Raw genomic sequence first — 25,552 nt, forward strand, 5'->3', positions numbered from 1 at the left:
ATGTCACCATATTTAGTTACAAGGTGATATCTCAGGCTCCACTGAGGATGTTCTATAATATAAACACAGAATATTAATTTTCTGATCCCCAAAGTTCTGAATTCTGAACTATATCTGGTTTCAAGATTTTCAAACAAGCAATTATAGATCTGAGCTGCCTTTATAGGATTGGTGAGAGAATTGGATGAGAGAACGCATGCACTCCTGTCTGGCTATCAGCTTCCAGTAACAATAGGCCTAGCAATTTCTCTCAGCCCCATGATTCAGTTCATCCTCCCATCTTTCCATTCATCCACCCACGGATAAATATTTACTGAGCATCTGCTACGTGCCAGCCTGTAGATTCTTCACCCCTTTCCTAGGCTCCATCTCTCTTTTCTTTCCTCACCCTCCTGAGGACCAGGGTCTGGCAAGATGAGTAGCAGAAAGATCAAAGACCCTAACTCCCAGTTAGAGGACCAGTTGGCTGCAAATTTCTTAACCTCTCTGAGCTTAGTGACCTCATCTGTAAAATAAGGTTCTGACTAGATGTCCTCAAAGGACCTTCTACCTCCCGTCTTCTACGTCTCTGCTCCTAGGCTGAGGTTCCCAATGGGGGAGTCCCTGGGTTTCCTGCCCTTTTCCTTCCCAAAGCTAAAGGACGAGGCCCTGATTCTGGTGCCGGAGATCTGGCGCCATCTAGAGGCCACTGGCTTTCCATTTTTCTCTGCTCTTCTCTTGTTCCCCTAAGCCTGCCCCTCCACCTGTGTCTCTCTCTTTCCCTCTGTTCCTCCCACTCTTCCCACCTCCCTCTTTCTCTCTCTCTCTCTCTCTCTGGCAAAAAGTAGTAGAAAAAAAAGCTCCTGCCTTCACATTCTGTCTGGAGAAACCTACATGGAGTTATCACAGAAAGGTGTGATATTTTGGGCAAAGCCAACTAGTGTAGTGAGCACTTACATTTGCCAGGTACTTTAAAGATGTTATCTGCAATGTGATTATTCATTGGTAAGGGTCAGCATCAGCCCCATTTTATAGGTGAAGAAACTGAGGCTTGGAGGGTTTAAGTGACTTGCCAAAGTCACTTTTAAGTGGTAGAGCCTGGATTTGAACTGAAATCTGCTTGATTCCAAATTAAGCAGTAGCAGTCTTAATGTCCCGATGTGTGCTGACTGTGGCAGGACGGTCAGTCTGCCTGTCCCAAGCATGAGTTGCCTGGGCTCTAGCCTAACGCTGGCTGGAGTGGGTCAGGCATCTTGGGTTGATTGGGAGGGGCTAGGGTTCCCACTTCTATCCAGAGCAGCCGCAAGTTAGAACCACCTGGTGGTAGGCCACACCCTAGATTGTCCAGTGTGTGGGTGAAGGAGACGGCATCCCCAAGCATTCCAGTGTGCAGCAAGGCTGAGGGTGAATGGTCAAGGGCCAGGGTTCTCAGATGCGCCCACACGTGGAGTCCCCTGGAGGGCTTGTGAAAGCACAGCGCTGAGCCCCAGCCTGAGTTTCTGATGCAGTAGGACTGGGTGGTGCCGGAGGATGTGCATTGCCAGCAAGCTTTCGGGTGACGCTGATGCTGCGTGTGGGGACATCACTTTGAGATCTGCCGCTCTAGAGGATTTTAGTTCCTCTTCCACGTAGTCAGAGCTCACTGTCCTGTCAGGCGGCTCCATAGCCCACCCTGGGAAAAAGCTTTACAGTGGGTCCAGCAGGGGCAGGGGGTCAGGGCCGGCAGTCAGTGGGTGAGTGAGAGGCGGGGCCACCTGACTGACAGGCATCCCCACGTTGCTTCCATCCTTGTGCTGTGTGTGCAGCGGAGCCCTGCACAGGAGACAGGTCCGTCTTCTGCCAGATGGAAGTGCTCGATCGCTACTGCTCCATTCCCGGGTACCACCGGCTCTGCTGTGTGTCCTGCATCAAGAAGGCCTCGGGCCCCAACCCTAGCCCAGACCCTGGCCCAACCTCACTGCCCCCCTCCTCCACTCCTGGAAGCCTGTTACCAGGACCCCAGGCCCCTCCAGATGCTGTGGAGCCTCCTGGAAAGCCAACGGGATCAGAGGACCATCAACATGGTGGAGCCACACAGCTCCCAGGAGCTCTGGATACAAGGTCCCCAGGGACCAAGCGCCCCTTTGCCCCTGAGACACTGATCCCTGGAGCATCCTGGAGCATCTCCCCTACCACCCCCAGGGGGCTGCCTTGGGGCTGGACTCAGACACCTACGCCAGTCCCCGAGGATAAAGGGCAGCCCGGAGAAGACCTGAGGCATCCAGGCACCAGCCTCCCTGCTGCCTCCCCCGTGACATGAGCTGTGCCTGCCATCCCACCGGCACGTTAACACTCTGTGTACTGCCCCGCGACCCCCAGCTCAGAGGACACACACCGCAGGGCAGGCGCAAGCACAGACTTCATTTTAAATCATTCGCCGCCTTCTCGTTGGGGGCTATGATGCTCTTTACCCCACAAAGCGGGGCGGGAGGAAGACAAAGATCAGGGAAAGCCCTAATCAGAGATACCTCAGCAAGCTGCCCCCGGCGGGACTGACCCTCTCAGGGCCCCTGTTGGTCTCCCCTGCCGGGACCAGGGTCAACTATTGCCCCCTCCTCACAGACCCTGGGCCCGGGCAGGTCTGAATCCCGGCTGGTCTGTAGCTGGAAGCTGTCAGGGCTGCCTGCCTTCCGGAACTGTGAGGACCCCTGTGGAGGCCCTGCCTATTTGGCCCCTCTCCCCAGAAAGGCAAAGCAGGGCCAGGGGAGGTGGGGGGCTGTTCACAGCCAGGCCCAGAAGAAGGGGGCCTGGGAATGTGGCATGAGGCTTCCCAGCTGCAGGGCCGGGGCTGGTGGGACACAAAGTGATGTGATTGCAGGCCCAGCCCTGGCAGCCGAGAGCTCCGTGCAGTTCCACCAGCCGAGGCCAGGCAGCAGACGCCAGTTTGTCTTTGCTGGCTGGAAGATGGTGCTCGTGGCCATCCTCTGGCCCTGCAGATGTCACTTGTGTTACTTCTGGTGACTCCAGATTACAGACTGGCCCCTCAATCTCACCCCCAGCCCACCAGAGAAGGGTGCTCAGGACACCCTGGACCCCAAGTCCTCAGCATCCAGGGGTTTCCAAACGGGTGCTCACCCCCTGGCTCAACCAGGATGGCAACTTCAATGATCACTCTCAGCCTGGAAGGGGACTCTGTGGGACACAGAGGGGACACGATTTCTCAGGCTGTCCCTTCAATCATTGCCCTTCTCCAAAGATCACTACTGCTGGAGTCAGGCATCTTCGTCTCCTACCTGCCTCAAGCTGGGCCAGAGTGTGTGGTTCTCCCAGGGGTGGTCGGATCCCAGGACTGAGGACCAGAGTCTACTCATAGCCTGGCCCTGGAGATGACAAGGGCCACCCAGGGCAGGGTGCCAGCCCCGGCGCAGTGCTAGGGTGGGGAAGACACACTGACCCATGGTGCTGTAAGGGCCTCAGCTGGGCTCAGCTGCTGGCCATGCTACCTCCAAGGGACAGGTAACAGCCTTAGATCCTCTGGCTCTCAGGAAGTGGCAGGGGGTCCCTGGACACCTCCAGGGTCTTGGAGGATGTCTCCTAAATTCCTGCCGGGTGATAGAGGTGCTTCTCACTTCTTCCTTCCCCAAGGCAAGGGGGCTGTTCTGAACCAGGCTGGGGGAACACGAGCAGTGGGTCCCTGGCCTGTAACCCGTTTGGAGAGTGGAGGTCCTGGGGGGCTCCCTGCCCTCCCCCTGCTGCCCTCCCCTCCCTGGGATGCTGGGGCACACACGGAGTCATTCCTGTAAGAACCAACCTGGCCTGTGTTAAACTCTTGTGCCTTGGAAATCCAGATCTTTAAAATTTTATATATTTATTAACATCGTCCTTGGACCCCAAAAAGTTGTGTGTGTGTTTCTTTTTCTCTTTCTGATTTATGGGAAGGGGATAATGAAGCCAGAGCTCGAAGGCTGAGGGCTGGGCTGTAGCAAGAGAACTGGGTGTGGGGGCACAGCTCACTGCGGCTGTCTCCTGTCCCTCCACCTTTCCACCCATGCCCTGCTGCGGCACTGCCAGGTGGGACAAAGGGTTGCCACTGGTTTCTTGGCTACTGAATCTCCTGCTTCCCTGAGGCCCAAGTTGCAGGACAACACTTTATTTCAGGTTAGTGCTTCAGGAGAAAAAAAATGTTTTGTGATTCAAATTTGTGAAATTCTCAACCTGTTTAAATGCAACTAGAGGCCAGTGGGGCAGAGTGGCTCATGCCTGTAATCCCAGCACTTTTGGAGGCAGGAGTTCCAGACCAGCCTGAGCAATATAGCAAGACCCTGTCTCAATGAAAAATAAAAAGAACATTAGTCAGGCGTGGTGTTGCACGCCTGTGGTCTCAGCTATTTAGGAGGCTGAAGTGAGAAGATCCCTTGAGCCCGGGAGTTTGAGGCTACACTGAGCTGTGATTGCGCCACGGCACTCCAGCCTGGGTGACAGAGCGTGACCCTGTCTCAAAAACAAAAAAGAGCAACAAGAGGGGCTCTCTAAAGGAATCTTAGCAACCACAGAACAAAGAGATCATCATTGAAAGCAAAATGACTACAACCACTTTTGCCTTCTAAGCAGTGGCAGAATTTGTGTCATGGAGTAAAAGAATCTACACCGCTGGGCACTGAGAAAAGGTGAAGCCAGCAAAAGGGCCTCCTGTCATTATACAGAGCCTACTCTTCCCCTTAAGGCCGAGGAGAAAATGGTTTGGAGACTCCTACCCCTGCGGGGGTGGGAACACAGAGAGGGCAGCCTCTCCATCTATCTTTGGCTGGGGGCTTTTTAGGATGCAGGTTGTCTAATATGTCTAAGGTTCAACTAAATTTGTGTTGCCATCTCCCCAAACATCTGGAAATGTCCACTCCCCAAATTAAGGGCTTTTTATGGGTCAGAATTTTTGCTTGTTTTGGTGGAAACTGAGAAAATGAAAGGATTCATGGGTGAAGATAGAGGAACAGCACCAAGGGCCCTCTTTCTATCACAGCCTCCGAAACATCCCTCACTTCCCATAGCAGCCCACTGGGAAAGGCCACATGGGAAGGGTTTTACCCCTTCCTGCCCTAAACTGTTTCCTCTTTGGAGTCTGGTGGGTGCAGGTGCCAGGGTGCCAGACTGCCTGTCTCTTCCCTGGAGGGGATTCTCCAGGCCGCTCTGACTTCAAGGCTGTATCCACACCTGCCCCTTGCTTGGCAGAGCCCTGCCGCAGTGACAGCCAGGTACCCAGAGTCTAGCCTATCAGCCCCGACTGGCTTCCAGAGCCCTTGCCCTGGTCTGCCAAGCTTCCTCAAGCCATAGCCAGGGGCCAGCACACCTGTCATTTTGGAGGAAGCCCCTGAAGTTCCAGTATCCCCTTGCCCTTGGGGTCCAGTAGGGACAGTGCTACACAGAGTCCCTCCCTTACCCTCTTGTCCAAAGAGCCTGGGAAGTCCTCACCATGGCTGTCCTCTGTGTCCAGATGGCCTCCTTGAGGTTCCAGCCTATGACTTCATTTGGGCTAGTAAGGCCTGAAAGCTCCTGGTGGGGAAGGGATCAGAGGGATGGCAAGGATTCAGGGAGAGCAGGAGACTTACCTTCCCATTCCTCCAGAGGAGAAGAGGCGCAATTGGAGCCTTGTCATGTTCCTGGAAAATAGACTGGCCTCTGGGCCCTCTCTTGATTTACCCTCCTGGTGAACCTCCAGGCCTTCCACCTGAAATGACACAGCAGGCAGGGGAAGAGAGGAAGGCACAGAGCCTGGACCATCTGACCTGGAACTCTGTGGGCTCTTCCAAAGAGCCCTTGCTCCCTACCTGGCTTCAGGAGACTGAAGGCTTGGGGGAAGGTAGGGGTGTGGGGGAGGAGGGAAAGAGCAAGAAGGGGTGGAAATGTAGCTGGGGCAGTCCCAGGGACCCAGCTGCCACGGATTAGAAATCTCTGGGGCCTACACCACAAATCTTCTCCTTTAAAAACTTATGCAAGAAATATATGCTCATTATTGAAAAATTTTACAACCTGAGAAAAAAAATCTATAATTCTACCTAGCAATAACCACTGTTAATAATTTGGTTATCCATGTGTGCATGTGCAAGATTGTGCGTGTGTATACACACACACACACACACACACTGGGTGGATATTATTAATACTATATGCATACACGTCATCTGGGATCTGCTCCTGCTTCTACCACCCCTACAACAATATAATACGAACACCTTTCCACTGTGAACTACGTTGAACTACGTCTTTTTTTTTTTTTTTTTTTTTTTGAGATGGAGTTTCCCTCTTGTTGCCCAGGCTGGAGTGCAATGGCACGATCTCGGCTCTCCGCAACCTCCGCCTCCCAGGTTCAAGTGATTCTCCTGCCTCAGCCTCCCAAGTAGCTGGGATTACAGGCTTGCGCCACCACTCCTGGCTAATTTTGTGTTTTTAGTAAAGTTGGCGTTTCTCCATGTTGGTTAGGCTGGTCTTGAACTCCCAACCTCAGGTGATCCGCCCACCTCAGCCTCCCAAAGTTCTGGGATTACAGGTGTGAGCCACCATGCCCAGCCACATCTTTTTTAATGACTGCACAGTACCCCACAGTATGGCTAGATGATCATTTATTTAACCAAATCCCCCAGTTCCATAAACTTCCTGTACAGCCTGTGGAACCATGAGCCAATTAAACCTCTTTTCTTTATGAATTACCCAGTCTCAGTTAGTTCTTTATAGCAAAGTGAGAATGGACTAATACAGAAAATTGGTACCAGAGAAATGAGGCATTGCTATAAAGATAACTGAAAATGTGGAAGCAACTTTGGAACTGGGTAACAGGAAGAGGCTGGAACAGTTTGAAGGGATCAGAAGAAGACTGGAAGATGTGGGAATGTTTGGAACTTCCTAGACACTTGTTGAATGTTGTGACCAAAATGCTGATAGTGATATGGATAGTGAATTCCAGGCTGAGGAGGTCTCAGATGGAGATGAGAAATTTATTGGGAACTGTAGTAAAGGTCACACTTGCTAGGCTTTAGCAAAGAGATGGGGAGTATTGTGCCCCTGCTCTAGAAGTCTGTGGAACTTTAAACTTGAGACAGATGATTTAGGATATCTGGTGGAAGAATTTTCTAAGCAGCAGTGTTCCAGAGGTGTTCTGGCTACTTCTAACAGCATATACTCATATGCATTCACCAATATATGGTCTGAAATTGGAACTTACATTTAAAAGGAAAGCAGAGCATAGCAGTTTGAAAAATTTGTAACCTGATCATGTGGTAGAAAGACCCACTTTCTTGGGAAAAATTCAAGCCAGCTGCAGAAATTTGCATAAGTAGAGGAGCCAAATGTTAATAGCCAAGACAATGGGGAAGATTTGTTGAGGGAGTTTCAGAGGCCTTCATGGCAGCCCCTCCCATCATAGGCCTGGAGGCTTAGGAGGTAAAATGGTTTCATGGGCTAGGCCAAGGGCCCCACTGCCTTGTGCAGCCTCAGGACATGGCACCCTGAGTCCCAGTCACTCCAGCTCTAGCCATGACTAAGGTCCCCAAATACATCTCAGGCTGCTGCTCCAGTGAGTGCAAGCCATAAGAAGCCTTGGTGGCTTTCATGTGGTATCGGCCCAGCAGGTGCACAGAGGGCAAAAGTTGAGGCTTGGGAGTCTCTGCCTAGATTTAAGAGGATGTATGGAAATGCCTGGATGTCCAGGCAGAAGTCTGCTGCAGGGGCAGAGCCCTCATGGATAACCTGTACTAGGGCAGTGCAGAGGGGAAATGTGGTATTGGAGTCCCCATACAGAGTCCTTACTGGGGAACTGCCTAGTGGAGCTGTGAGAATAGGGCACCGTCCTCCAGACCCCAGAATGGTAGATTCACTGATGGCTTGTGCCACATGCCTGGAAAAGCTGCAGGCACTCAATGCCAGCCTGTGAAAACAGCCAAGTGGGCTCTACCTGGCAGAGCCACAGGGGTGGATCTGCCCAATGACTTAGAAGCCCACTTCTTGTCTCAGTGTAGCCTAAATGTGTGACATGGAGTCAAAGGAGATTATTCTGGAGTTCTAAGATTTAATGACTGCCCTTCTGGATTTCAGACTTGCATGGGGGACTGTGCCTCTTTGTTTTGACCAATTTCTCCCATTTGGAATGGAAGCATTTACCCACTGCCTGTACTTCCATTGTATCTTGGAAGTAACTAACTCACTTGTGATTTTACAGGCTCATAGGAGGGAAACTCTAACATATACTGCAAGATGGCTGAATAGTGAGGACATTATACTAAATGAAATCAGCCAGTAACAGAAGGAAAAATACTGTATGATTCTACTTAAGTGAGGTACCTAGAGCAGTCAATTCCATAGAGACAGAGTGTAAAATGGTGTTGCCAGGACCTGGAAGAGGAGAAAATGGGGACTTATTGTTTAATGGGCATAGTGTTAGCTTTGCAAGATGAAGAGTTCTGTGGACAGATGGGAGTGATGGTGGCACAGTGATGTGAATGCACTTAATGCCACTGAACTGTGTATTTTAAAATGGTTACAATGGCAAATTTTATGTAGAAAAATACACACAAAAATCAACTATTGGATGGAGAAGGAATTTCATTGCTTCACATATGGGGAAGGGTGGAGAAGAATCAGGAGCCTTGAGTGTGACTATATCCAGGACTTTGTCCCCATGGAACAATGATGGAATCCTCTGAAACTCTAACCTTCCTTCCCCCACAAAAAACATTTCCAAGGAGAGAATGTGATTGGCCCAGCTTGGGTTACATGCTTATCTTACCCTTGACCAGTCCTGTTGATACAGGAGGTAGAAAGAAATTATTTAGGCTGATAGTGAGGGCAAAAGAGTCCTCAGCAGAGCTTCCCTTTTAACAAAAAACAGCCCAATAAATTTTTTTTTTTTTCTAACAAAGAGCAGCCTGAAAAATCAAGCTGCAAGCATAGATAAGCAAGCTGGAAGCTTGTACAGGGGAATGCTGGCAGCTGTGCCAATAGAAAAAGACTACCTGGGAGCCAGGCATGTCCAACATGGAGGCTCCAACTTCCCTTTTTTTGTTATCATGTACAGTAAAGGAATGGGCAACATGGCACAGGCCAGGCAGAGTCCTGTGTAATAAAAGATTAGGGTGAGGGTGGCCAGAAATTATCACCTTATGCAAGTGGCACACCTAGCCCTAACCAGTTTTTCGTGCCCTATGCAAAGGCACACATGGTCCAACCAATATTTCCCACTCTGTGTAAATCAGACACCACCTCCTCAACCTCATCTATAAATCCCCCTGCATTTCACCATGGAACCAGCAACCCATTTCTCTGGGACCCCTATCTGCAGCAGAGAGCTCTTCTCTTCCTTTCACCTACTTCCACTCTTAACCTCATTCTTTGTGTATCCGTGTCCTTGATTTCCTTGGCTGTGAGACAACAAACCATAGGAATCACCCTAGACAATGAGGTTGCTTCACTGTGCGAAGGGATGGGGGGTTCTGATTGGACAGTGCTAGGTTTCACATTCCTGGACAGCCAAGAACAAGGGCTACCTCCATGGCTAAGGAAACGGGGTCCCAAGAAGGACCTAGAGCCTTCAGAGAAAAGATGAAAGGGAAAATCTGTCTCCATACTTCAGGGAGAGAATCAGGGGAAAGGGAGAAGAGAACTTCCAGGGCCTGGAGACATAGAAAACTTAGGAGTGACCAGGAAGTGGCCATGGCATCCTGACCCCAATGAGAAATCACTCGGATACCCAAGAGGACAGGGAGCACTTTGGGGAGCAGGGCCTAGAGACTCTCGTGAACATGGCCACAACATTCTTACATGTGCTGCCACTGGGGAGACAACCCCGGTGGAAGAGGGGCGAGGGCCTTTAAAAACAGGGTGGCTTAATGTTGAATGTGAAGCTGTTTACTTAACAGCAAATCCCTATCCATCCACTAATCTTGATTGAAGCCTGCTGCACAGAAAAGTTTTGTGTGAATGGAGTATTTGGGAAAACCCAGAGGTACGGAATCCATCTGAGTGAATGTAAGGTAGGGTAGTGTTACAAGAATAGAATGGAGCCACAATCCATGGAACTAAGTCCACTTACTTCATGATCTAAGCCAGTAAAATAGCAGCTCAGAGCCACAGGGGACCATGACCTTGTAAATCCTCAATGCCTCCTCCCACCCCAATTTTCCAGGGAATTTGCAGAAATGTGATGGAAGACATTTGGACTTCCCAGAGAGTCTTCTCTAGAGCTTATGATTTCAGAAATGTAACCACAGCTTTTTGGCTAGGATGGGTAAGGCAGTAGAATACAGTTTGGTTTTGTTTTGAATTCTGAGACGGAGTCTTGCTCTGTTGCCCAAGCTGGAGTGCACTGGCATGATCTTGGCTCGCTGCAACCTCTGTCACTCAGGTTCAAGTGATTCTCCTGCCTCAGCCTCCTGAGTAGCTGGGATTACAAGCATCCACTACCATGCCTGGATACTTTTTGTATTTTTAGTAGAGATGGTGTTTCGCCATGTTGGTCAGGTTTGCTTTGAACTGCTGACCTCAGGTGATCCGCCCACCTCAGCCTCCCAAAGTCCTGGGATTATAGGCGTGAGCCACCGCACCCAGCCAGAATGCAGTTTTTAGGAGCAGGGATTCTGGAGCCAGACATCCAGGCTTTGGATCCTGGCTCTGCCACTAGTTAACTGTAGGACTTCGGACAAGTTGTTTGACCTGCATGTATGTAGATATGTACTGCATATAAAGCACATATGTGCTCATCACCAGCTTTTACCTAAGTCGCTACCTCTGTGGCCAGCACACACAAAAACATAAACTCAATAATTGGCAACAGTGATCATTCTAAGGAGGCCTGCATGTTCCCCGACCTCTGCTCTATCCTACCCAGAGTCCTGTGTGTCTTAGCTCCAGGAGGGGCAGAGCCCCTTTCTCAGGGTGCCCCAACTGCTATCTGCCCTTCAGTTCTCTAGAACATAAAAGAACCAGGGAAGCCCCAAGTGGAGGTAGCACTTGGGCTTTCCCATGGGAGTGGGGAGTGGGGATGGTTCCCTGCAGCCCATCTCTCTCCTGGAATCAGTGACCCCAAGCACAGGCCTCCCACTGCTAGGAAAGCAGAACTGTCTTTTCCCAGGGAAGACAGGTTTTATTCAATAGACTTTTCATGGTAGGGAATCAGGTACTGCTATGAAGGTGGTGGAGACAGAAACACCCCTGAACCCTTAGGGCTGCTCTTGAGCAAGACAGGGGAAGGTGTTAGGGCTCCTCAGCTCTCTGCCCTTGGCTTCGATGTCTTCTCCTCTGTGTTCTGGCTTGAATGCATCCGGAGGACTTGAGCTTCTCCAATGTACTCTAGCGGGAGGAGAGACAGCAGGCAGGAGAGGACCGGGAAGGCGGGGCCCCCACCTGGGAGCTGCAGGTGGATGTGTGGATGTGTGAGTGCTGAGGGGGACGGCCTGGGTCATGCCCAGCTTCTGCTCTCAGCTCTGCTGGTGACTGAGGAGGGAATCCAACCTGAGAGGAATGGAGCGAATGGAATCCAACCTCTCTTCTTTCAACATCCAAGTAACAAATATCAATGAGATGCCTACTCTGTGCCTCTCTGCCAGGCACTCTGGACTCTTGATGGTCTAATCAGGGAGAATAATATACATTGAGGATGTGTTTCCTCTTCTCTCCCCTCCAGCCTGCTGCCACCCCTGCCCCCTACTCTAGTCTAAGGCACTGGGATGACTGCAGCAGCCTCTCCTGGTCTCCCTCACCTATTCTTGTCCCCCATAGTCCATGCTGCACACAGTAGCCAGATGGGGCAAGCGCACCCTGCTCATAACCCTTATGAACCCATGCACACACCTGGCCTTTACCGCAGGCCAGCTCCTCCCACCTGTCTCATCCCTTCCTTACCACTGTCCCTCACCCAGAAGGCCCCAGCCACCATGGTCTGCTTGCTTTTCCACCAGCACACCAAGAGGTGGGAGCTTTGCTGGTTGGCTCTTCCTAGACTTGGGCAGAGCTGTATCTTTCCTGCCGTTCAGCTCTAGGAGCCCTCTCCCCACCTGCCAGTCCGTCTCATTACTGACCACAGAGCCCTGTTATTCTCCTTACAGTATCTGTCGCCACTCCTCCCCAGGTGTTTTAATTTGTTGTCTGTATTCCTCCTTGCTGGGATGTAAGTTCCGTGATAGCAGGAACTTGTCTGAATTCTTCTTCAATGATCCCCAGAGCTGAGCACATCATGGGTGCTCAATAAATATTTGTTAATGAATGAATATGAATAAGTGAATGAATAGAGGAAATGAGCAGCTTTCTTGGGCAGGGACTCATCTCCAAGTTGACTGGAATCCCCTGAGAAATCCAGCCAGAGTGGGCCTTGGTGAGCCCCCCAAATGACCCACTACTTGGAATCTTACCTGGTTTTTCGCTTTTTGAAAAAGGTGACAACTTCGTTTTCTTCAGGGATTGACTGTGACCAAATACAAAGAAGGGGCTGGGAAGGTCATGCTGGAAACCTGACCCCACAGGTGGCAGGGGAGACTGGGAGGTGGGGAGGTGGTGCAGGTGCAGTCAGCTGTCTGCTCCAGGGAGAGGCAAGAGTCACCCCTCCTGGAGGACCAGAAAACATCTGTCCATGGCTAGCACCCAGGTGGCCTTCCTGTGTCACCCCAGGCCAGACCCAGACAACTGCGGCCCTGCTGTCTGCAGTTAGTTCCACTGGGAAACAAGGCCCTCCTGTCCCTGGAACAATAAGGCATGGACTCTGCACCAGCCCTTCCCCTAGCCCTCACTCACTCGCTCCACTGGTTTCCTTGTGGACTTCCCTTTGAGTGGGCAAGACAAGAACCCTGCGTCTTGAATGAATTAAAAGTATGAAAGATGCTCTTTTGTCTTGTATTGGGCTTTACATCTCCCCCTGCCTCTTTATGTGCCTGATGTTATTTTCCCTCCCTACAACTCTGGGAGGGGGCTTTTGAGAGATGGATGAAGCCGACAATCGCAGCCAGGAGGTGGTTTGCCCAAGGTCACAGTGGAGCCTGTCTTCCTCACTATGCCGTTCCTCCTCTGCTCTCTCAGAGTGGAAGGGAACGCCAAGTCCAAGGCCATGCAAGAACCCATGCCTTCAAGAAACCTCAGTCCACCCCTACCCTTGCTTCTTCTCAGCAAGCCCACCCATGCTCCAGACACCCCAAACTTGGCATTCCCCAATTGTATACCTTCTTGACTTCCATGCCTTCGCCCCGGCTGGTCCCACTTCCCAGGATGAACTTTTCCTACGCTTTCATTTGCTCAATCAAATCCTACCCCTCCTATCAGCGTTTCCCAAACTCTGTTGGAAACACTCAGGTGACTGTTGAAAATACAGGCCCCCCTGCTTCACCCCAGCCTGCTACGTTAGAATCTTTAGGGGTCTGCATTTTTAACAAGCTCCCAGGGCAACTCTGAGTGCTGCTGGCCTTGGGAGTCAGTCGGGTTCGAGTCTGAATCCCAGCCCTTCTGCTGACCAGTCAGGTTACTTTGGGGAGGCCATTCTATTGTTCCTGAGCCTCAGTTTTCCCATCTGTAAAATGGAGCTAATACTGCCTCAGTGGGTTGTTGGATGGACTAGAAAAACGTGGAACACCCAGCAGTGTCAGGCAAACTTATTGCTGCTCAGTGTGGCCTTGCTGACTCAGGCTCCACTCACCTGCTTTGTGAGGCCTCCCCCACTTTGTAATTAATCTTTCTCTTCCAGCCACCATGGCACTTAGTACTAGTATAAAAGCACTGCCTTGTGTTAGCATTTTGTCTCCACTCATGTCTTCCCATAGACCAAAGAGCTTCTGAAGGACTAGGTGTGGCTAGACCAGCCCTATCTGGTTAAAACTGACACTAGTGGCCCCCTTGGGGTCTCCCCACCCCTGGCAGTTCGGGGGCTGGTCTGGCTGTGTCGGCCTTGAAGCAGCTTGGGCAGCACTGAAGGTCCCTGGGGGAGGGGCTGAGCCTCCGCCTCCAGGACAGACTGTCAGCCCAGGCCCTGGCCAGTGCCAGGCTCCCTTCTCCAGGTCCCACTGGCCTCACCTGGGAGGACAGAAGGCTGCAGAAGGGCAGGGGCGGGGTGGGGGCCCACCTGCAGGGTGGCTCTTGCTTCTCTTGAGGAGGTTGGTGCACATCTTGGAGCTGGTTTAGGAGCTTTTCTGTAGGGATGGAGACTAGGGGCTGGGGAAGGAGCTGAGCCACTGCTGTCTGCAGGAGTCCCAGAGCAAGGTCTTTTTCTGAAAGCACAACCCGGGGGCAGAGTCCTCAGCCCCCAGCCCGCTTCCTGCCCCTGTGGTGGGGCCAGAAGCAGGGCCTCCATCCAGGGCAGCTTTCTCTAAGCATCCCACCTTCTGCCCTTGGGTCCCCTCGGGAGAGCTCCCCTTCTCCCCTGGCTCGTGTGTGCAGAGCCCCTAGCCCTTTCACATCCCTGTCCTGCACATAAGGATGTGTATGCCTTGTCCTCGGCCCTAGCTGGCCCTCCTGCCCACCATATCCCCGGGCCCACGCTGGGAAGTCTACTGGGGACGTGCTTTCCCCCTCCTTCTTCTCCTGCACTCTCCTGTCCAGGAAGTCTTCTCCAATTAGCTTCCTGGTTCTCATCACTCCTCACCCTTCTACTCAGATGCACCCCCCACCCACTATCCCAGTGTGTCCATGTGTGTATTCATGTGTTTATGTGTATACACGTGTGTAGCCCTATGTGTGTACACTTGCACCCGTATGTGTGGGTCTCCCACTGCAATGTGTGAGGGGCTGTGTCTGCTAAGTACAGTCTTTGGATTTTTTCCTCCCCGGTGTCTAGGCCTGGGGTCAGCGTGAAAGAGGAGCTGAGGTAAGGAGCAGGGGTAAGGAAATCCTGCTGAGGAATTGGGGAGGAGGAAGCAGAGATGCTGTCCAGCTGGGAAGGGTTAGTTTGGGGCTAACCAACTAGAGAAGGCTCCGTGGAAGGCCCCCTCCAGGGTAGGAGCTGAGTGACATTTGAGTACTGCAGAACCAGAGATCAAGGGCAGGACCTTGGCAGCCTCCACTGAGACAGCACTGCGGGGCTGTGTCCTCACCCTTGGGCGGAGCGTAGAGCAGCCAGAACTGGATCGCGCTTAGCGAGTCTGTTTCCAGGATCTGACACAGGAGCTCCAGGACCTGTGGGCAGGAGGCCAGCACATTCCAGCCAGGAGTACAGGCACGGAGTACAGGCACATGTAGGTTTGGAGGGCACCAAGGGGACCCTTCCCCCAAAGTGGGCTCTCAGAGGTGTCTGCTGGGCTAAACTTGCTCCCACGAGGTCCATGCCTTTCCTCCACATTGGCCTTTGCACTTAACAGAGGGCTTTCTCTCACGACTTAACAGAAGGCTTTTCTGTCCAGGTTAAGAATCTTCCTCCTGGACAGGTGGAGAATCCGAGGCCCTGAGAGGGGATGCTAGCAGGAAGCTGGTGGTAGAACGCGGCCTCAGTGGAAGGCTCTGTGGACCCCACATCCCTGAAGCCTGCTTGGCTGGTTATTCCCTAGGGCCCCTCACTGGGAAGCCCAAGGTCAGAGCTGGCCAGTCAGCTCCTCAGAGACACACCAAATCCTACATGCCCAGGGCCTTGGTGTGGGGATTTCAGGAACCCCACGGTATGCCACACCCCAAAAGTCCCAGAGTCTGGGGATGTTGGAAAAGGGGTGGGGGAAGCCCAGAGAGCAGCCTGAGGGGCAGCACAGGCCAGTTCTGCAAACTGCTCAGCACCGGGCTCCCTCCTACAGAGCTGTGGGCATGCTTGGCTCCTTGCTGCATCCTCAGCCTTTGACATCTTTGCTACCTCTGGGCTCATTTTCCCCTGCGTTCCCCAGTCAGTTGGCATCAGGAAAAGATCCAGCTCTGTCTCGGATGGGCTATGGGGGCTCCCTAGGCCAGACTGCTGCTGGTGGCTGTAGCTATGGCAGGCTGGAGTTGGGGCCCGAGGTGAAAGGTGGAAGCCCTGGAGTCCTAGGAAAGTGAGGCCCCCTCAGCTCTTGGTGGTCAGTCATCCCAGGACCTGGAGGGTCCTGTTGGTCCCCAGCAGGTTGGCCTCATCCTCAGCAGAGCGGAATCTGGGCTGGGCCTCTCTCCAGGCCTCTGCCTGCTTAGGGGCCCACCCTCGCCCCCAGATGCCCACCCACCGTGCTAACCCACCCTGACCTGCCCCTGCGCCCTTCTCCATTCTCCATATCCAACTTACCTGCCCTGTGCCCCCTCCCCACAGGACCCGAGAACCTAATTCCAGGCGAGGTGAGGATGCCCTATGGTGGAGAAAGCACCTTAGTCCTGGCTATGCTGCTCCGTCTCAGGGGACCTGGCCCATGGACTATCACTTAGCAGGGACTCAGCCTCCCCATCCGTGGCATGGGGGTGCCAGGCCCTGTCTGCTCTATCCACTTTGCTGCACTGTGGCAAGGTTTCAGAGGGAGTGTGTGCCTGACAGCGCTGGTCACAACGAAGGTGGCAGGATGCTGGCTCTACCTCTGGCCTTTCTTGGAGGACATCCATGCATTTTCACAGGGACCTCTGACGCCTTCACCCACTGGGATGAGGCATGGACTCATCTCAGGCCTTGCTGGGGAAACATGAGCATGGTGGGCTCTGTGCTCACTGAAGCGCAAGCCAGGCCCCTCTCTGAGTGTGGACACTAGGCTGGGCCTAGCCATGCAGGCTGTGGGGTGTGGCCTGCTGTGGTGGGCAGGACCTCCTTCTTCAACCCACCATTGCAGCTCCCTTCACTAACTCAGCAAATGCCACAGCAGGAAGGGACCCTCGATAGCAATGCGTTCGTGCTTCCAGTGGCTAGATCACAGAACTAGGGCCCAGGGAGGGGCAAGGACTCACATGGAAACCTAGAGGCAGCAGGGGGTCATAGCCCTGGCTGCTGGCTCCCCAGGGCTGGAGTTTTCTGGTGTTAACAGTCCTAGGCATCAGTATCCCTGGGAGGGGCCTTGCCCTAAAGTGGTTTGTAGGACTCCTAATGTGGAGAGCCAGGAGCCTGGGAGCAGAACTGGGTCCTCACCAGCAGCTCCTGATCCTGAAGGGCGAAGGCCTGGACTCTTTCATCTCTGCCGGAAGACTGACTCTGCTGGCCCTGGTGGGATCTGCGGCGGCCAACAGCCCGAGTGGAAGCGGGGATGAGCCTCCCAGTCTCCGCTGAGTACTTTGCGCCCTGCTCCCGCAGAGGCTCCTCCTCCTCCTCCTTCTGCTGGGACAAAAGTGGCCAGAGACTCAGGCAGTCAGCAAGAGGGGAGGAAGAGGGCCGAGGGGAAGAGAGGAGCAGGATGCTGGGTCACAATCCCAGGGCACTTTGCCCCCCAAATCCCAGCATCACAGCATTGCCAGGGTCCTAGGGTATCATCTAGCTCCGCCACTCACTCCCTGCCACCTGCCTTAGACCCCCTCCTTGGGCATCCCCAGCCCACTCTCTGGCAGCCGGCCCTTCCACTATCAGCTATCATGCTCAAACTAGCAAAAGCTCTTCCTCCTGAACTCAGTAAAAATGAGAACAGGTGGTTCTCATTCTTCCTCCCAGGCAGGTCCTCCCTGCTGCTCCTCCCCATAGCCATCAGAGATTTGAAAACAGCATCCTGCACCAAGGGCCCACCACCTACCTTAATTCCCAGCTCAGCTGCCCCCAGGTCTGTCCCAGAGAGGCCTGGGGCCTGGGGCCTCCTGCTCTTGCAATTCCAGTTAAGACTGGTAGTATCCTTCCCCCCATTTTAAAGATAGGAAAACAGAGACGCAGACTGCTTAGCTGAGTTGTCCTGAGTGCTGCAGTGAGTTAGCTGTGAGCAGGAATGAGAAGCCGGGCCTCTGCCTGCCCACTCTGGTTGCCCAAGACAAGGGGCAGGACCAGACTGTCCTAAGAGCAATTCCAGTCACCTTCGAGCTGCCTCTCAGGTGAGTTTACTGTTTTATCATCAAATGGCACCCATGGGGTCACCTCTATCATGTTTGAAAACCTTCTGAGATTCTCTGCTCCTTATGTGATTAGATATGAAAAAGTTTGGAGATTAAGAACAAGCTGCTCCTCCCTACATTCAAAGTCTGCACCCCACCCCCGCCACCTTTCCCATTGCTGCCCACTTACAGCCTGGTTTCTGACGGTGCCCTGCATTTGCCAGCTTTTGAGCTGCTGTGCTAGGTGCCTCTGCTCGGAACTCTTCAGTCCCCTTGTGAACATCTCACTTAGATATCGCAGGCCCCCAAGTGCTGCCTGTCCTAAAACCCCTGCTTGGATTTCTCCACCTAGGTGTGCTCTCTCCCTCACTGTGACCTTTCCCCTGATGTTTGTAAGAATCAGTGCCCCCTACCCCACCTCTGGTAGGCTGAACTGACTCGGGAGGGATCTCGTTACTCAGAGAAGGATCCATTTCACCTCTTCCCAGACTAGCTCCTGTGTTCCAGACCCACCTCTTTCTTCTTCAGCTCATCCTCCTTGGTGAAGAAGGCCACCCGGGAAGCCAGGTCCTTCAACTCCTTCTTCCAGGCTTCTGGGAGGAGGGGACAAGGTCCTGCCAACAGAAGTCAGGGGCCCTCCTCCCCTCCCTGTGCCACCAGGCCTTGGTAGAGGAGTCTGCTCTCCTTCCTGGCCTCCCTGCCTGGATCTTAAAGGGAAAGGGGCAGGCAGTGCCCTGGAGGGAGAAGGCTCTGGATTCACACCATGGGTGGTGGTTGTGGCAGTGGGTGGGGTGTGGGGATGGGACGTTGCTTTCCTTCTAGCACGGGCTGATGTGGATGTCCCAGCCTGTGCATTTCTAGAGGATGCTGGAGAACACTTGGTTACCTGTGCCAAGATGCACATGGTTTCATCTAGTTTGGTCTCTTTTAGGTCCCTGAGGCCAAGACTGAAGCTGAGGAGATAGGAACGGGCCTGTTACTAAGAAATCGAACTAATCCCTGGAGAGGGTGGCAAAGACAGCTGCAGCTAGCCTTCCAAGTCTGTCTGCCCTACACCGGCAGCCCCAGTCCCTTCTCCAGGATCTCTCCCCTGTCCCCACCAAACTGGCTTCCAGTACCTCAGTCAAGGAAAGGATAACGCTGGGCAGAGCGGAGACCTCTGGAACGCCAAGCCAGCACTGTGGCTGATCGTTCTGGTTGGCGAATGCCTGAGCACACCAGTTACTAAATATTTTCTATAGCATTCTGGCCTACAGCTGCCAGTCACACGACTGCAGGCTCAACATCTGCTTGCGCTCTGCATGTTATTACTCCTCAAGCACCTCAAATCCAAGCAGGGGTGCATTTCTGCTGGCTAGGACTTGCTGGGTGGGGAGTAATGCAGAGATTAGGCTGTCCAAGGAAAGGGGAGAAAAAGTGGGTTCCCTCAACAGACCTCACTGACCTAAGAGCGATGGCCCTTTCCTTCTGGGCACCTACCCAAGGGAGGCAGCCTTGGGGAGAGGCATGAGCCCCAGGGTAGAGGGAGGTATGGTCCAAGTACCCACCAGAAGAAAGCTGGGGGTTCCGATTAGACTGTGGGTCTCCAATGGGGGCAGAGACGGTTGGCATCCCCATTTGACAGCCGGAAAAGACAGTTGACTCAGGCAAGGGGGCTGGAGAGTCCCTGACGACACAAACAGGCTTCCCGGTGAGACCTGCAAAGGGTTAGAGGCTGTGGGAAGGGAGGCTTAGGTGGATCTTAAGAGTTCCAGGAGGCTGGGAAGAGGCTGAAGGGCAGGGTGATTCCAGCTCCACCTCTTCCAGTAACCACAGGCTGATAGATTATCAGAGCTGGGAGGGCCTTGCAACCACCTAGACCAGAGACCACCTCACCCACAGGGGGAACTTAGAATGGACAGGGGAAGGGCCTGTTCAGGGCCACACTGTGAGTTGGGCAGAGGTGAGACAAGAACTTAGGCTTCCTGGGCCCCTAGTCCCGAGGATCTTCTGATTTCCTATGACAGGGCAACAAACTGCTGATGTGAGTACACAGGGGTAGGTAGGCAGCTTAAAGATGAGAATGCTGGGGCAAGGGCATTAAGTCACAGTTCGTGATGGGCGAGGCCCGGGCTCACATCACAGGGAAAGAGATTGAGCCACACCCTCTACAGAAAACTGCTATCAGTCAGCCTGTGCAAGGCTGCATGCAGGGCAGCCTGGAGGTAGTGGAGGCCGTTTACACGTGAGGACCCTTCTGGCTAACCCTGGGTGATTATTATATCAGTATTGATAGTGAGGCTTGAAGACCGGCCTGGTGAGGACCTAGCAGGGCTGCTCGCCCCTCCCTGAAACACTTCCCTTTTGGTGCCAGGACCCCTCGCTCTTGTTCCGGCTCACTACCCCTCCTCATCTCCTCTGCTGACTTCTCATCTTCTCAACCTCTTAATCTTGGGGTCCCCAGGGACCTATCCCCAGGTTTTTCTCTCCTGTACCTACAGGGACTCCTTGGTGATCCTACCCAGGCCCGCCACTTAAAACACCCCCTCTCGAATGACTCTCACGTCTGTGTCTCTGCCATGAACTCCAGATCCGACTGCACCCCTGCACCTCCACCTGGAGGTCTAGAAAGCATCTCACGTCACCCATCTCCCACATCCAAGACCAAACCCCTGACTCCCCACCAGCCTGCACTGGCCTTTCTGCAGATTTCCCTGTCTCAGTCAATGTACTCCAGTTTCCCAGGTGTTCAGGCCAAAAATCTGTCGGTCTTGCCTCTTCTCTTCCTCTCACTCCACTTTTAATCAATCACCGAGTCCTACTGACTTTACCTTCCACGTATCTCCAGGATAGAGCCATGGAGTCTTCCACTTCTAGCCCCTGGTCCAAGCCACAGTTAAGACAGAGGCCAGGATGACCTTGCTATAACATCTCACTTCCGTGCTCTCAGCCTTCCAAGGGCTCCAGTTGATTCAGGAAGGTGGCTTAATGGTGACAATAGTGGCCCAAATGCCTAGCTGACTTGGGCCCACTGTCTCCCTGATGCCTTCTCCATTCTTCTCTCCTACTTTACTCCAGCCAGACCAGCTCCTGCTTCCTTGCTGCTGCTCCAACAGAGTGGGAGCACTCTTGCCTTCCGGCCTTTGTTTTTGCTGATATACCTGCCTGAGACATCCTTCCCCCTGCTGTGTGCACAGTTCCTATGTAGTTCTTCGCTCAAATGTCTTGTTAATGGCCATGTCTTCTGTGACCACCTTTTAAAAACAGCAATCTTCCCACTGCAGCCTGGACACTTGACACCTTCCCCATCTCCCATCCCTCCCCACTGGAGGTCAGTCCAGGAGGGCGGCCACCATGTCTGTCTTGTTCACTGTTGTATCCCCAAGGCCTAGAAAAGTGCCTAGCCCGTAGTTCACACTCAAGAAATATTTGATGGCTGGCTGGGTGGCTGAGTGGCTGACATGGCCTAAGTTAGAGGACTTAGAGAACAGAGCACTGCTCCAGGACAGAACTTATCCCTTTCTCTGATTTGTAAAATGGGAGAACCCAGCAGTCAGGGGAATCCTGTAGGGAACCTGTCACCCACCCTTGGAGGGCTTCTCTCCTGCCCACCAAGTGCAGTCCTGGCTGGGTTCTTGGCAGCCCTGGGATCCTGGCCCCGATCTTCTCTGGGCCCCAGCCTGGAAGCGGGCTCTGCCATCAATTCTTCCTTCCCAGTTCTCAAGACCAATTTGTGATACTCCCTCTGTTTCCACCCCAACCAGCCGGGCCTTACCTTGGATGTGGGTCACATGCTGAGGGTGTGGGTGGTGCCGGGAGAAGAAGGAGTGGTGACTGAGGCGTCCAAAGCAGTAGGTGCCAGGAGTTTGGGGCTTGGGGGTCCTCAATGCCTGGCGGATCCGCTCGAAATCCACAATCCCTGGGATCACCAGTTCTTTCTGTGGCCGACTGTTCCCGGGGCTCCTTGGCTTGCGTCCTGACTTCTTCTCGGGTTTCAGCTTAGCCTTTGGACTGAAGGAGGAGGTTTCAGGAGAAGCTAATGGAGCCTCCTCTGGCAGTGGGCCCACCTGGGCTCAGAGCTCAGTGCTTATGACAGAGCCCTTTCCTGAGGAGCTCTGAAATCTGGTTTCCTGGGTTTCACCACCACCCCCATAGCACCAAAAGCTAGGCCTCCCCTAGAGTCCTTTCCCAACTGGTACAATCCTGTCCTGGTTAGTCTTCCTTATCAGGGAGCTAGCATCCATTTGAGGGAACTCAGACTCTTCCAGCACCCCAGTTTTTTCCCAGAGACCATATCTGAAACCAGAAAGAGAAGCTGCAGACCCACCTACTCATCAAAATACCCAGGATGGAGCAAAGTCACCTTATATACATCCCTGGGGATGGGGCTGGTCCCAGCAAGGGCCTCCCCCAAGCCAGGCTATGGACAGCCCAGAGGCCAGCTATAGGCTGCCATCCTCCCGCACACACTCAGGAGCGGCCTTGGCTCAGACTCAGCGTCCAGAAGCCAGAGCTGAAGCTTAGGCCAGACCAGACCAGCAAGTTCTGTTCCCATGGGGGTCCCTCCTAGGAAAGGAAGAGATGATGCAGCAGCTACTGGGGCTGCGACGCTGAGGGAAGCTTCAAGCTCTGTTTTGCTTTGCTGGAGACAAGCCAGTTCGGGTCCTCTGTCCTCTACCCCACACCCCTCCCCTTCCTGAGGATGCTGTGCATCTGCCCTTGGAGGAAGGTCAACATCAGCAAAGGTGGCCCACTCCCCACTGGAGGCCTGCTGGGACCACCTGCCTGATCGCTGTCTGCATGCCCTTCTCACGGTGGCCCTGGCTGAAGGGAGTCCTTTTGGAGTACAGATGGACTCTGGATGTGCTAAGCAAGGTGTGCTGCCCCTGGACCCTCTGAGGACTCCACTGACCTGGCCCCTGAGTTTCCTGTTCCATTCTCCATTTGCCTCTAAGGGATCTGGGGCTTAAAGAAATAAAGCAAACCTTCTCTGAAAGTTGCAGTTAGCTGTCCTCTTCTACCCCCAAGTGACAGAGGAAATCACCTGCTGAGAACCCCTGGAACTCCTCTGCTCAGTGCTTCTGGCCCCTGCCCAGGAGGGGCAAAGCCCATTACCTGGGCTAACTTGGGCCTGAGGATCCACTGGGGGGTCTGGCTGACTGGCCGCAGAAGTTCAGTAAGAACCACCTCTCTTGGACTCCTAATCTGTTGAGATCCCCCAAGGCCACCTTTGTCTTCCACCCTGCCCTACCCCAAGCCCTCCTCAGTCAGCAGGGTGGGCATTTGGAGCCTCACCTCATCAGTGGATATTCAGCCAATTGAACATCTGTAGCCATTGTATGCTTTCTAACAGACTAAAGGCCAGTGCACTTAATACTAGTGTTGAAGATGCAGAACAGGAACTCTCACGAACTGGCGGTGGAAGTGTAAACAGGAACAGGCACTTTGGGGAGAGAAATGGTAACATCTTACAAAATTGAGCATTTGCATGCTGTATCACTCAGCAATTTCTTTCCCAGACATACGAGAAATTCTCACAGACGTACAACAGGGGCTACTTGTAAGAATATTCATACACACACCGTTTAAAATAGCAAAATCCTAGTGGCAACCCAAATGTCTGATGGCAGAAGAATGGATAAGTAAGCTCTGGTGCATTCAGACAGTGGGATACTTTATTGCTATGAAAATAAATGAGCCATAAATGAGCCACAGCTACATGTAACAACATGAATGAATCTTATAATCAGTATGAGAAACCTTACAGTTCTTGGTTTTGGGATGTTATATTTATGCAATCTTATTAACTCAATTTGTTTTTTATTAATTACTATTAATAGGCTATAGTATAACAAGATATATACATTTGAAACAACGCAATTGTTGTCATCCACTATATATAATGTGTGGATAATATAAAGTAACTGCTAAACTGTATAAATGATGTGTTTAAAAACATATTATTTCTCTTTCATAAGTGGTTTAGTTTATGTGTGTTCTGGAGGACCACAAGTTCCAGAGGACCACATAGCCTGAGATCCTTTCTAAAAATAAAAGTTTAAAAGCAAAGCAAAATGATCATAAACATGCCATAAAACAGCAACAACAGTATCAAACAAGGAAATGCTAAGCATGAAATTCACACAGTGGCTATTTCCAAGGGAAGGCGGGGAGGGGAGGTGTGCAGGAGAAGCGCATGTAAGGAGATGTGTTAGTGGTCATGTTCTTGTTCTTGGTTTGGGTGGTGTATTTGCTTGTGTTTATTACATTATTAAATAAACTAATTAAATGACATAGATGAAAGATGATAGGTGTCAAAACCAAGAATTGTGATTAAATCTATGGACCTGAATATATATATCTAGCCAAAGTGCTAGGGATGGGGTTGGGACAGGACATCAGTGCATTCTGAGAATTAACCCTCAGAGTCACAGAATCTTCAAGGGACCCCAGAGACCTCCCAATGCCAGCCTTCGTCAGGTAGTGGGACGGGTTGGTGTTGTCTGAGATGGGGGAAGCAGGGGAGACTTGCTGAGGTCACACAGAAGGAACCAGAGCCCGGGCAGTCTGACTCACAGTTTGCTGATCTTTTCTCTCCTTAAAAGGAAGCTCCAGACATCCTTGATGTCAGGGACTGGGCTCTAGAGTACTTAGATGCTACAATCTTGAGAACAGGGTATCTGGAAGCCCCAAATCCTCCTGCCTATGGGAAAAAGTACTCTTTAGAACAGAGACTTGCAAATGTGTTTGGCTGTGATGACAGTAAGAAATTCTTTATGTCATGACCCAATTCACACACGGGTTTGTATGTGTGTGTGAAACTAAAACAGTAATATCCTGAAGCAATATTTATCAGTACTACATATGATGCACACTGATATTTTTACCCTATTTTTGGTTTCATTTCTTAAATGTTAGATATGATCCATTAAATTGATCTAATAAGCCATCAGGGGGTCATAATCCACAGCAGCTGTAGAGAGGTCGACAGGGACTCTAGTAGGCCAAGCCTGCCTTGTCCAGAGCTTTCTGTCCCTGCTGTCTGTCCCTGGGGCTCCAGCCGGCCAGGCAGAGGGGTCTGAGGGCTCCACCAAACCAGCCACAGAACTTCCCTTTCTACCTCTGCCCTTCTGGGCTCTCCAGTGTCCATCTCCTCTCCCAAGAGGTCCCTGGACTCACCAAGGCAGTGCCCGCTACAGCATGTGTGCGAGAAGCCCTGCTGTCCCAGCAGGAAGGAGCAAGAGGACAAATTGAGGGGAAGGCTGTGGGTTCTGTGTGCAAGTCTGCCTGCTTTGTGACAGTGAGCTCAGTGGTTGCTAGGTTACCCCTTTCCCACAACTCCAGAACCTCTGCTCAGCACTCCTCTACCACACCCCCCACCAGTCTCCCCCTCCTGGAAGGGTAGACAAGGGCTGAAGACCTTCTGCCCCTCCTGACTTCCTCGCTGCTTCCCATCCAACACTTTTAATGGGGGCCAAGGGAGAGAAGGAGAGTCTGGGGCTGGTTTTAGCCAGCGAGCAGCGGATGGAGGCGGAACACTGGCAGAGGACGTTGGTGGGCTGCGTCCCAGCTCTGTCAGCCCACCTGGCCTGCTCCCACCACACAGGGGTCAGCTTCCGCGCATCCTGGTTCTGGGGACTCATTCTCTGGGGGGTGGCTCTTAGAAGGAGAAAAGGTGACAAACCATGTTACCCAGAGGGACCCCAGTCCCTCTCTCTGC

The 25,552-nt window shown here is 52.5% G+C and overlaps 2 protein-coding genes across 17 annotated transcripts in view; one reads left to right on the forward strand and one right to left on the reverse strand.

The window, feature by feature from the left end:
- ADAMTS14 (ADAM metallopeptidase with thrombospondin type 1 motif 14) overlaps positions 1-3,855 on the forward strand; it is a 107,493-nt gene extending 103,638 nt beyond the window's left edge. For 2 of the 3 annotated variants that reach the window (XM_009214757.4, XM_003903821.5), the window contains exon 22: positions 1,785-3,855. In XM_009214757.4, coding sequence (XP_009213021.2) covers positions 1,785-2,278 — 494 coding nt within the window. In that variant the 3' untranslated portion in view covers positions 2,279-3,855. The remainder of the gene's footprint in view (positions 1-1,784) is intronic. The other variant, XR_004176969.1, reaches the window with a different exon arrangement.
- Positions 3,856-11,048: 7,193 nt separating this feature from the next.
- Positions 11,049-25,131, reverse strand: TBATA (thymus, brain and testes associated). 14 transcript variants are annotated; one of them, XM_009214749.4, is made up of 12 exons: positions 25,012-25,129; positions 24,409-24,535; positions 23,128-23,275; positions 21,608-21,843; positions 19,401-19,550; positions 18,367-18,443; positions 16,973-17,158; positions 16,151-16,211; positions 15,009-15,090; positions 14,042-14,186; positions 12,348-12,400; positions 11,049-11,289 (listed from the first exon to the last, which is right to left on the reverse strand). In XM_009214749.4, exons 3-12 carry the CDS (start codon positions 23,166-23,168, stop codon positions 11,160-11,162), a joined length of 1,161 nt encoding a protein of 386 aa, XP_009213013.3. In that variant the 5' UTR covers positions 23,169-23,275; positions 24,409-24,535; positions 25,012-25,129; the 3' UTR covers positions 11,049-11,159. The 14 variants fall into 14 exon arrangements, with proteins under 14 accessions (XP_009213013.3, XP_009213011.3, XP_009213010.3 ...); XM_009214747.4 differs by having other exon boundaries at positions 18,367-18,446; XM_009214746.4 differs by having other exon boundaries at positions 16,973-17,155; positions 18,367-18,467.
- Positions 25,132-25,552: the final 421 nt, after the last annotated feature.

The sequence above is a fragment of the Papio anubis genome, chromosome 11 (genome assembly GCF_008728515.1).
Source record: "Papio anubis isolate 15944 chromosome 11, Panubis1.0, whole genome shotgun sequence".
Lineage (NCBI taxonomy): Eukaryota > Metazoa > Chordata > Mammalia > Primates > Cercopithecidae > Papio > Papio anubis.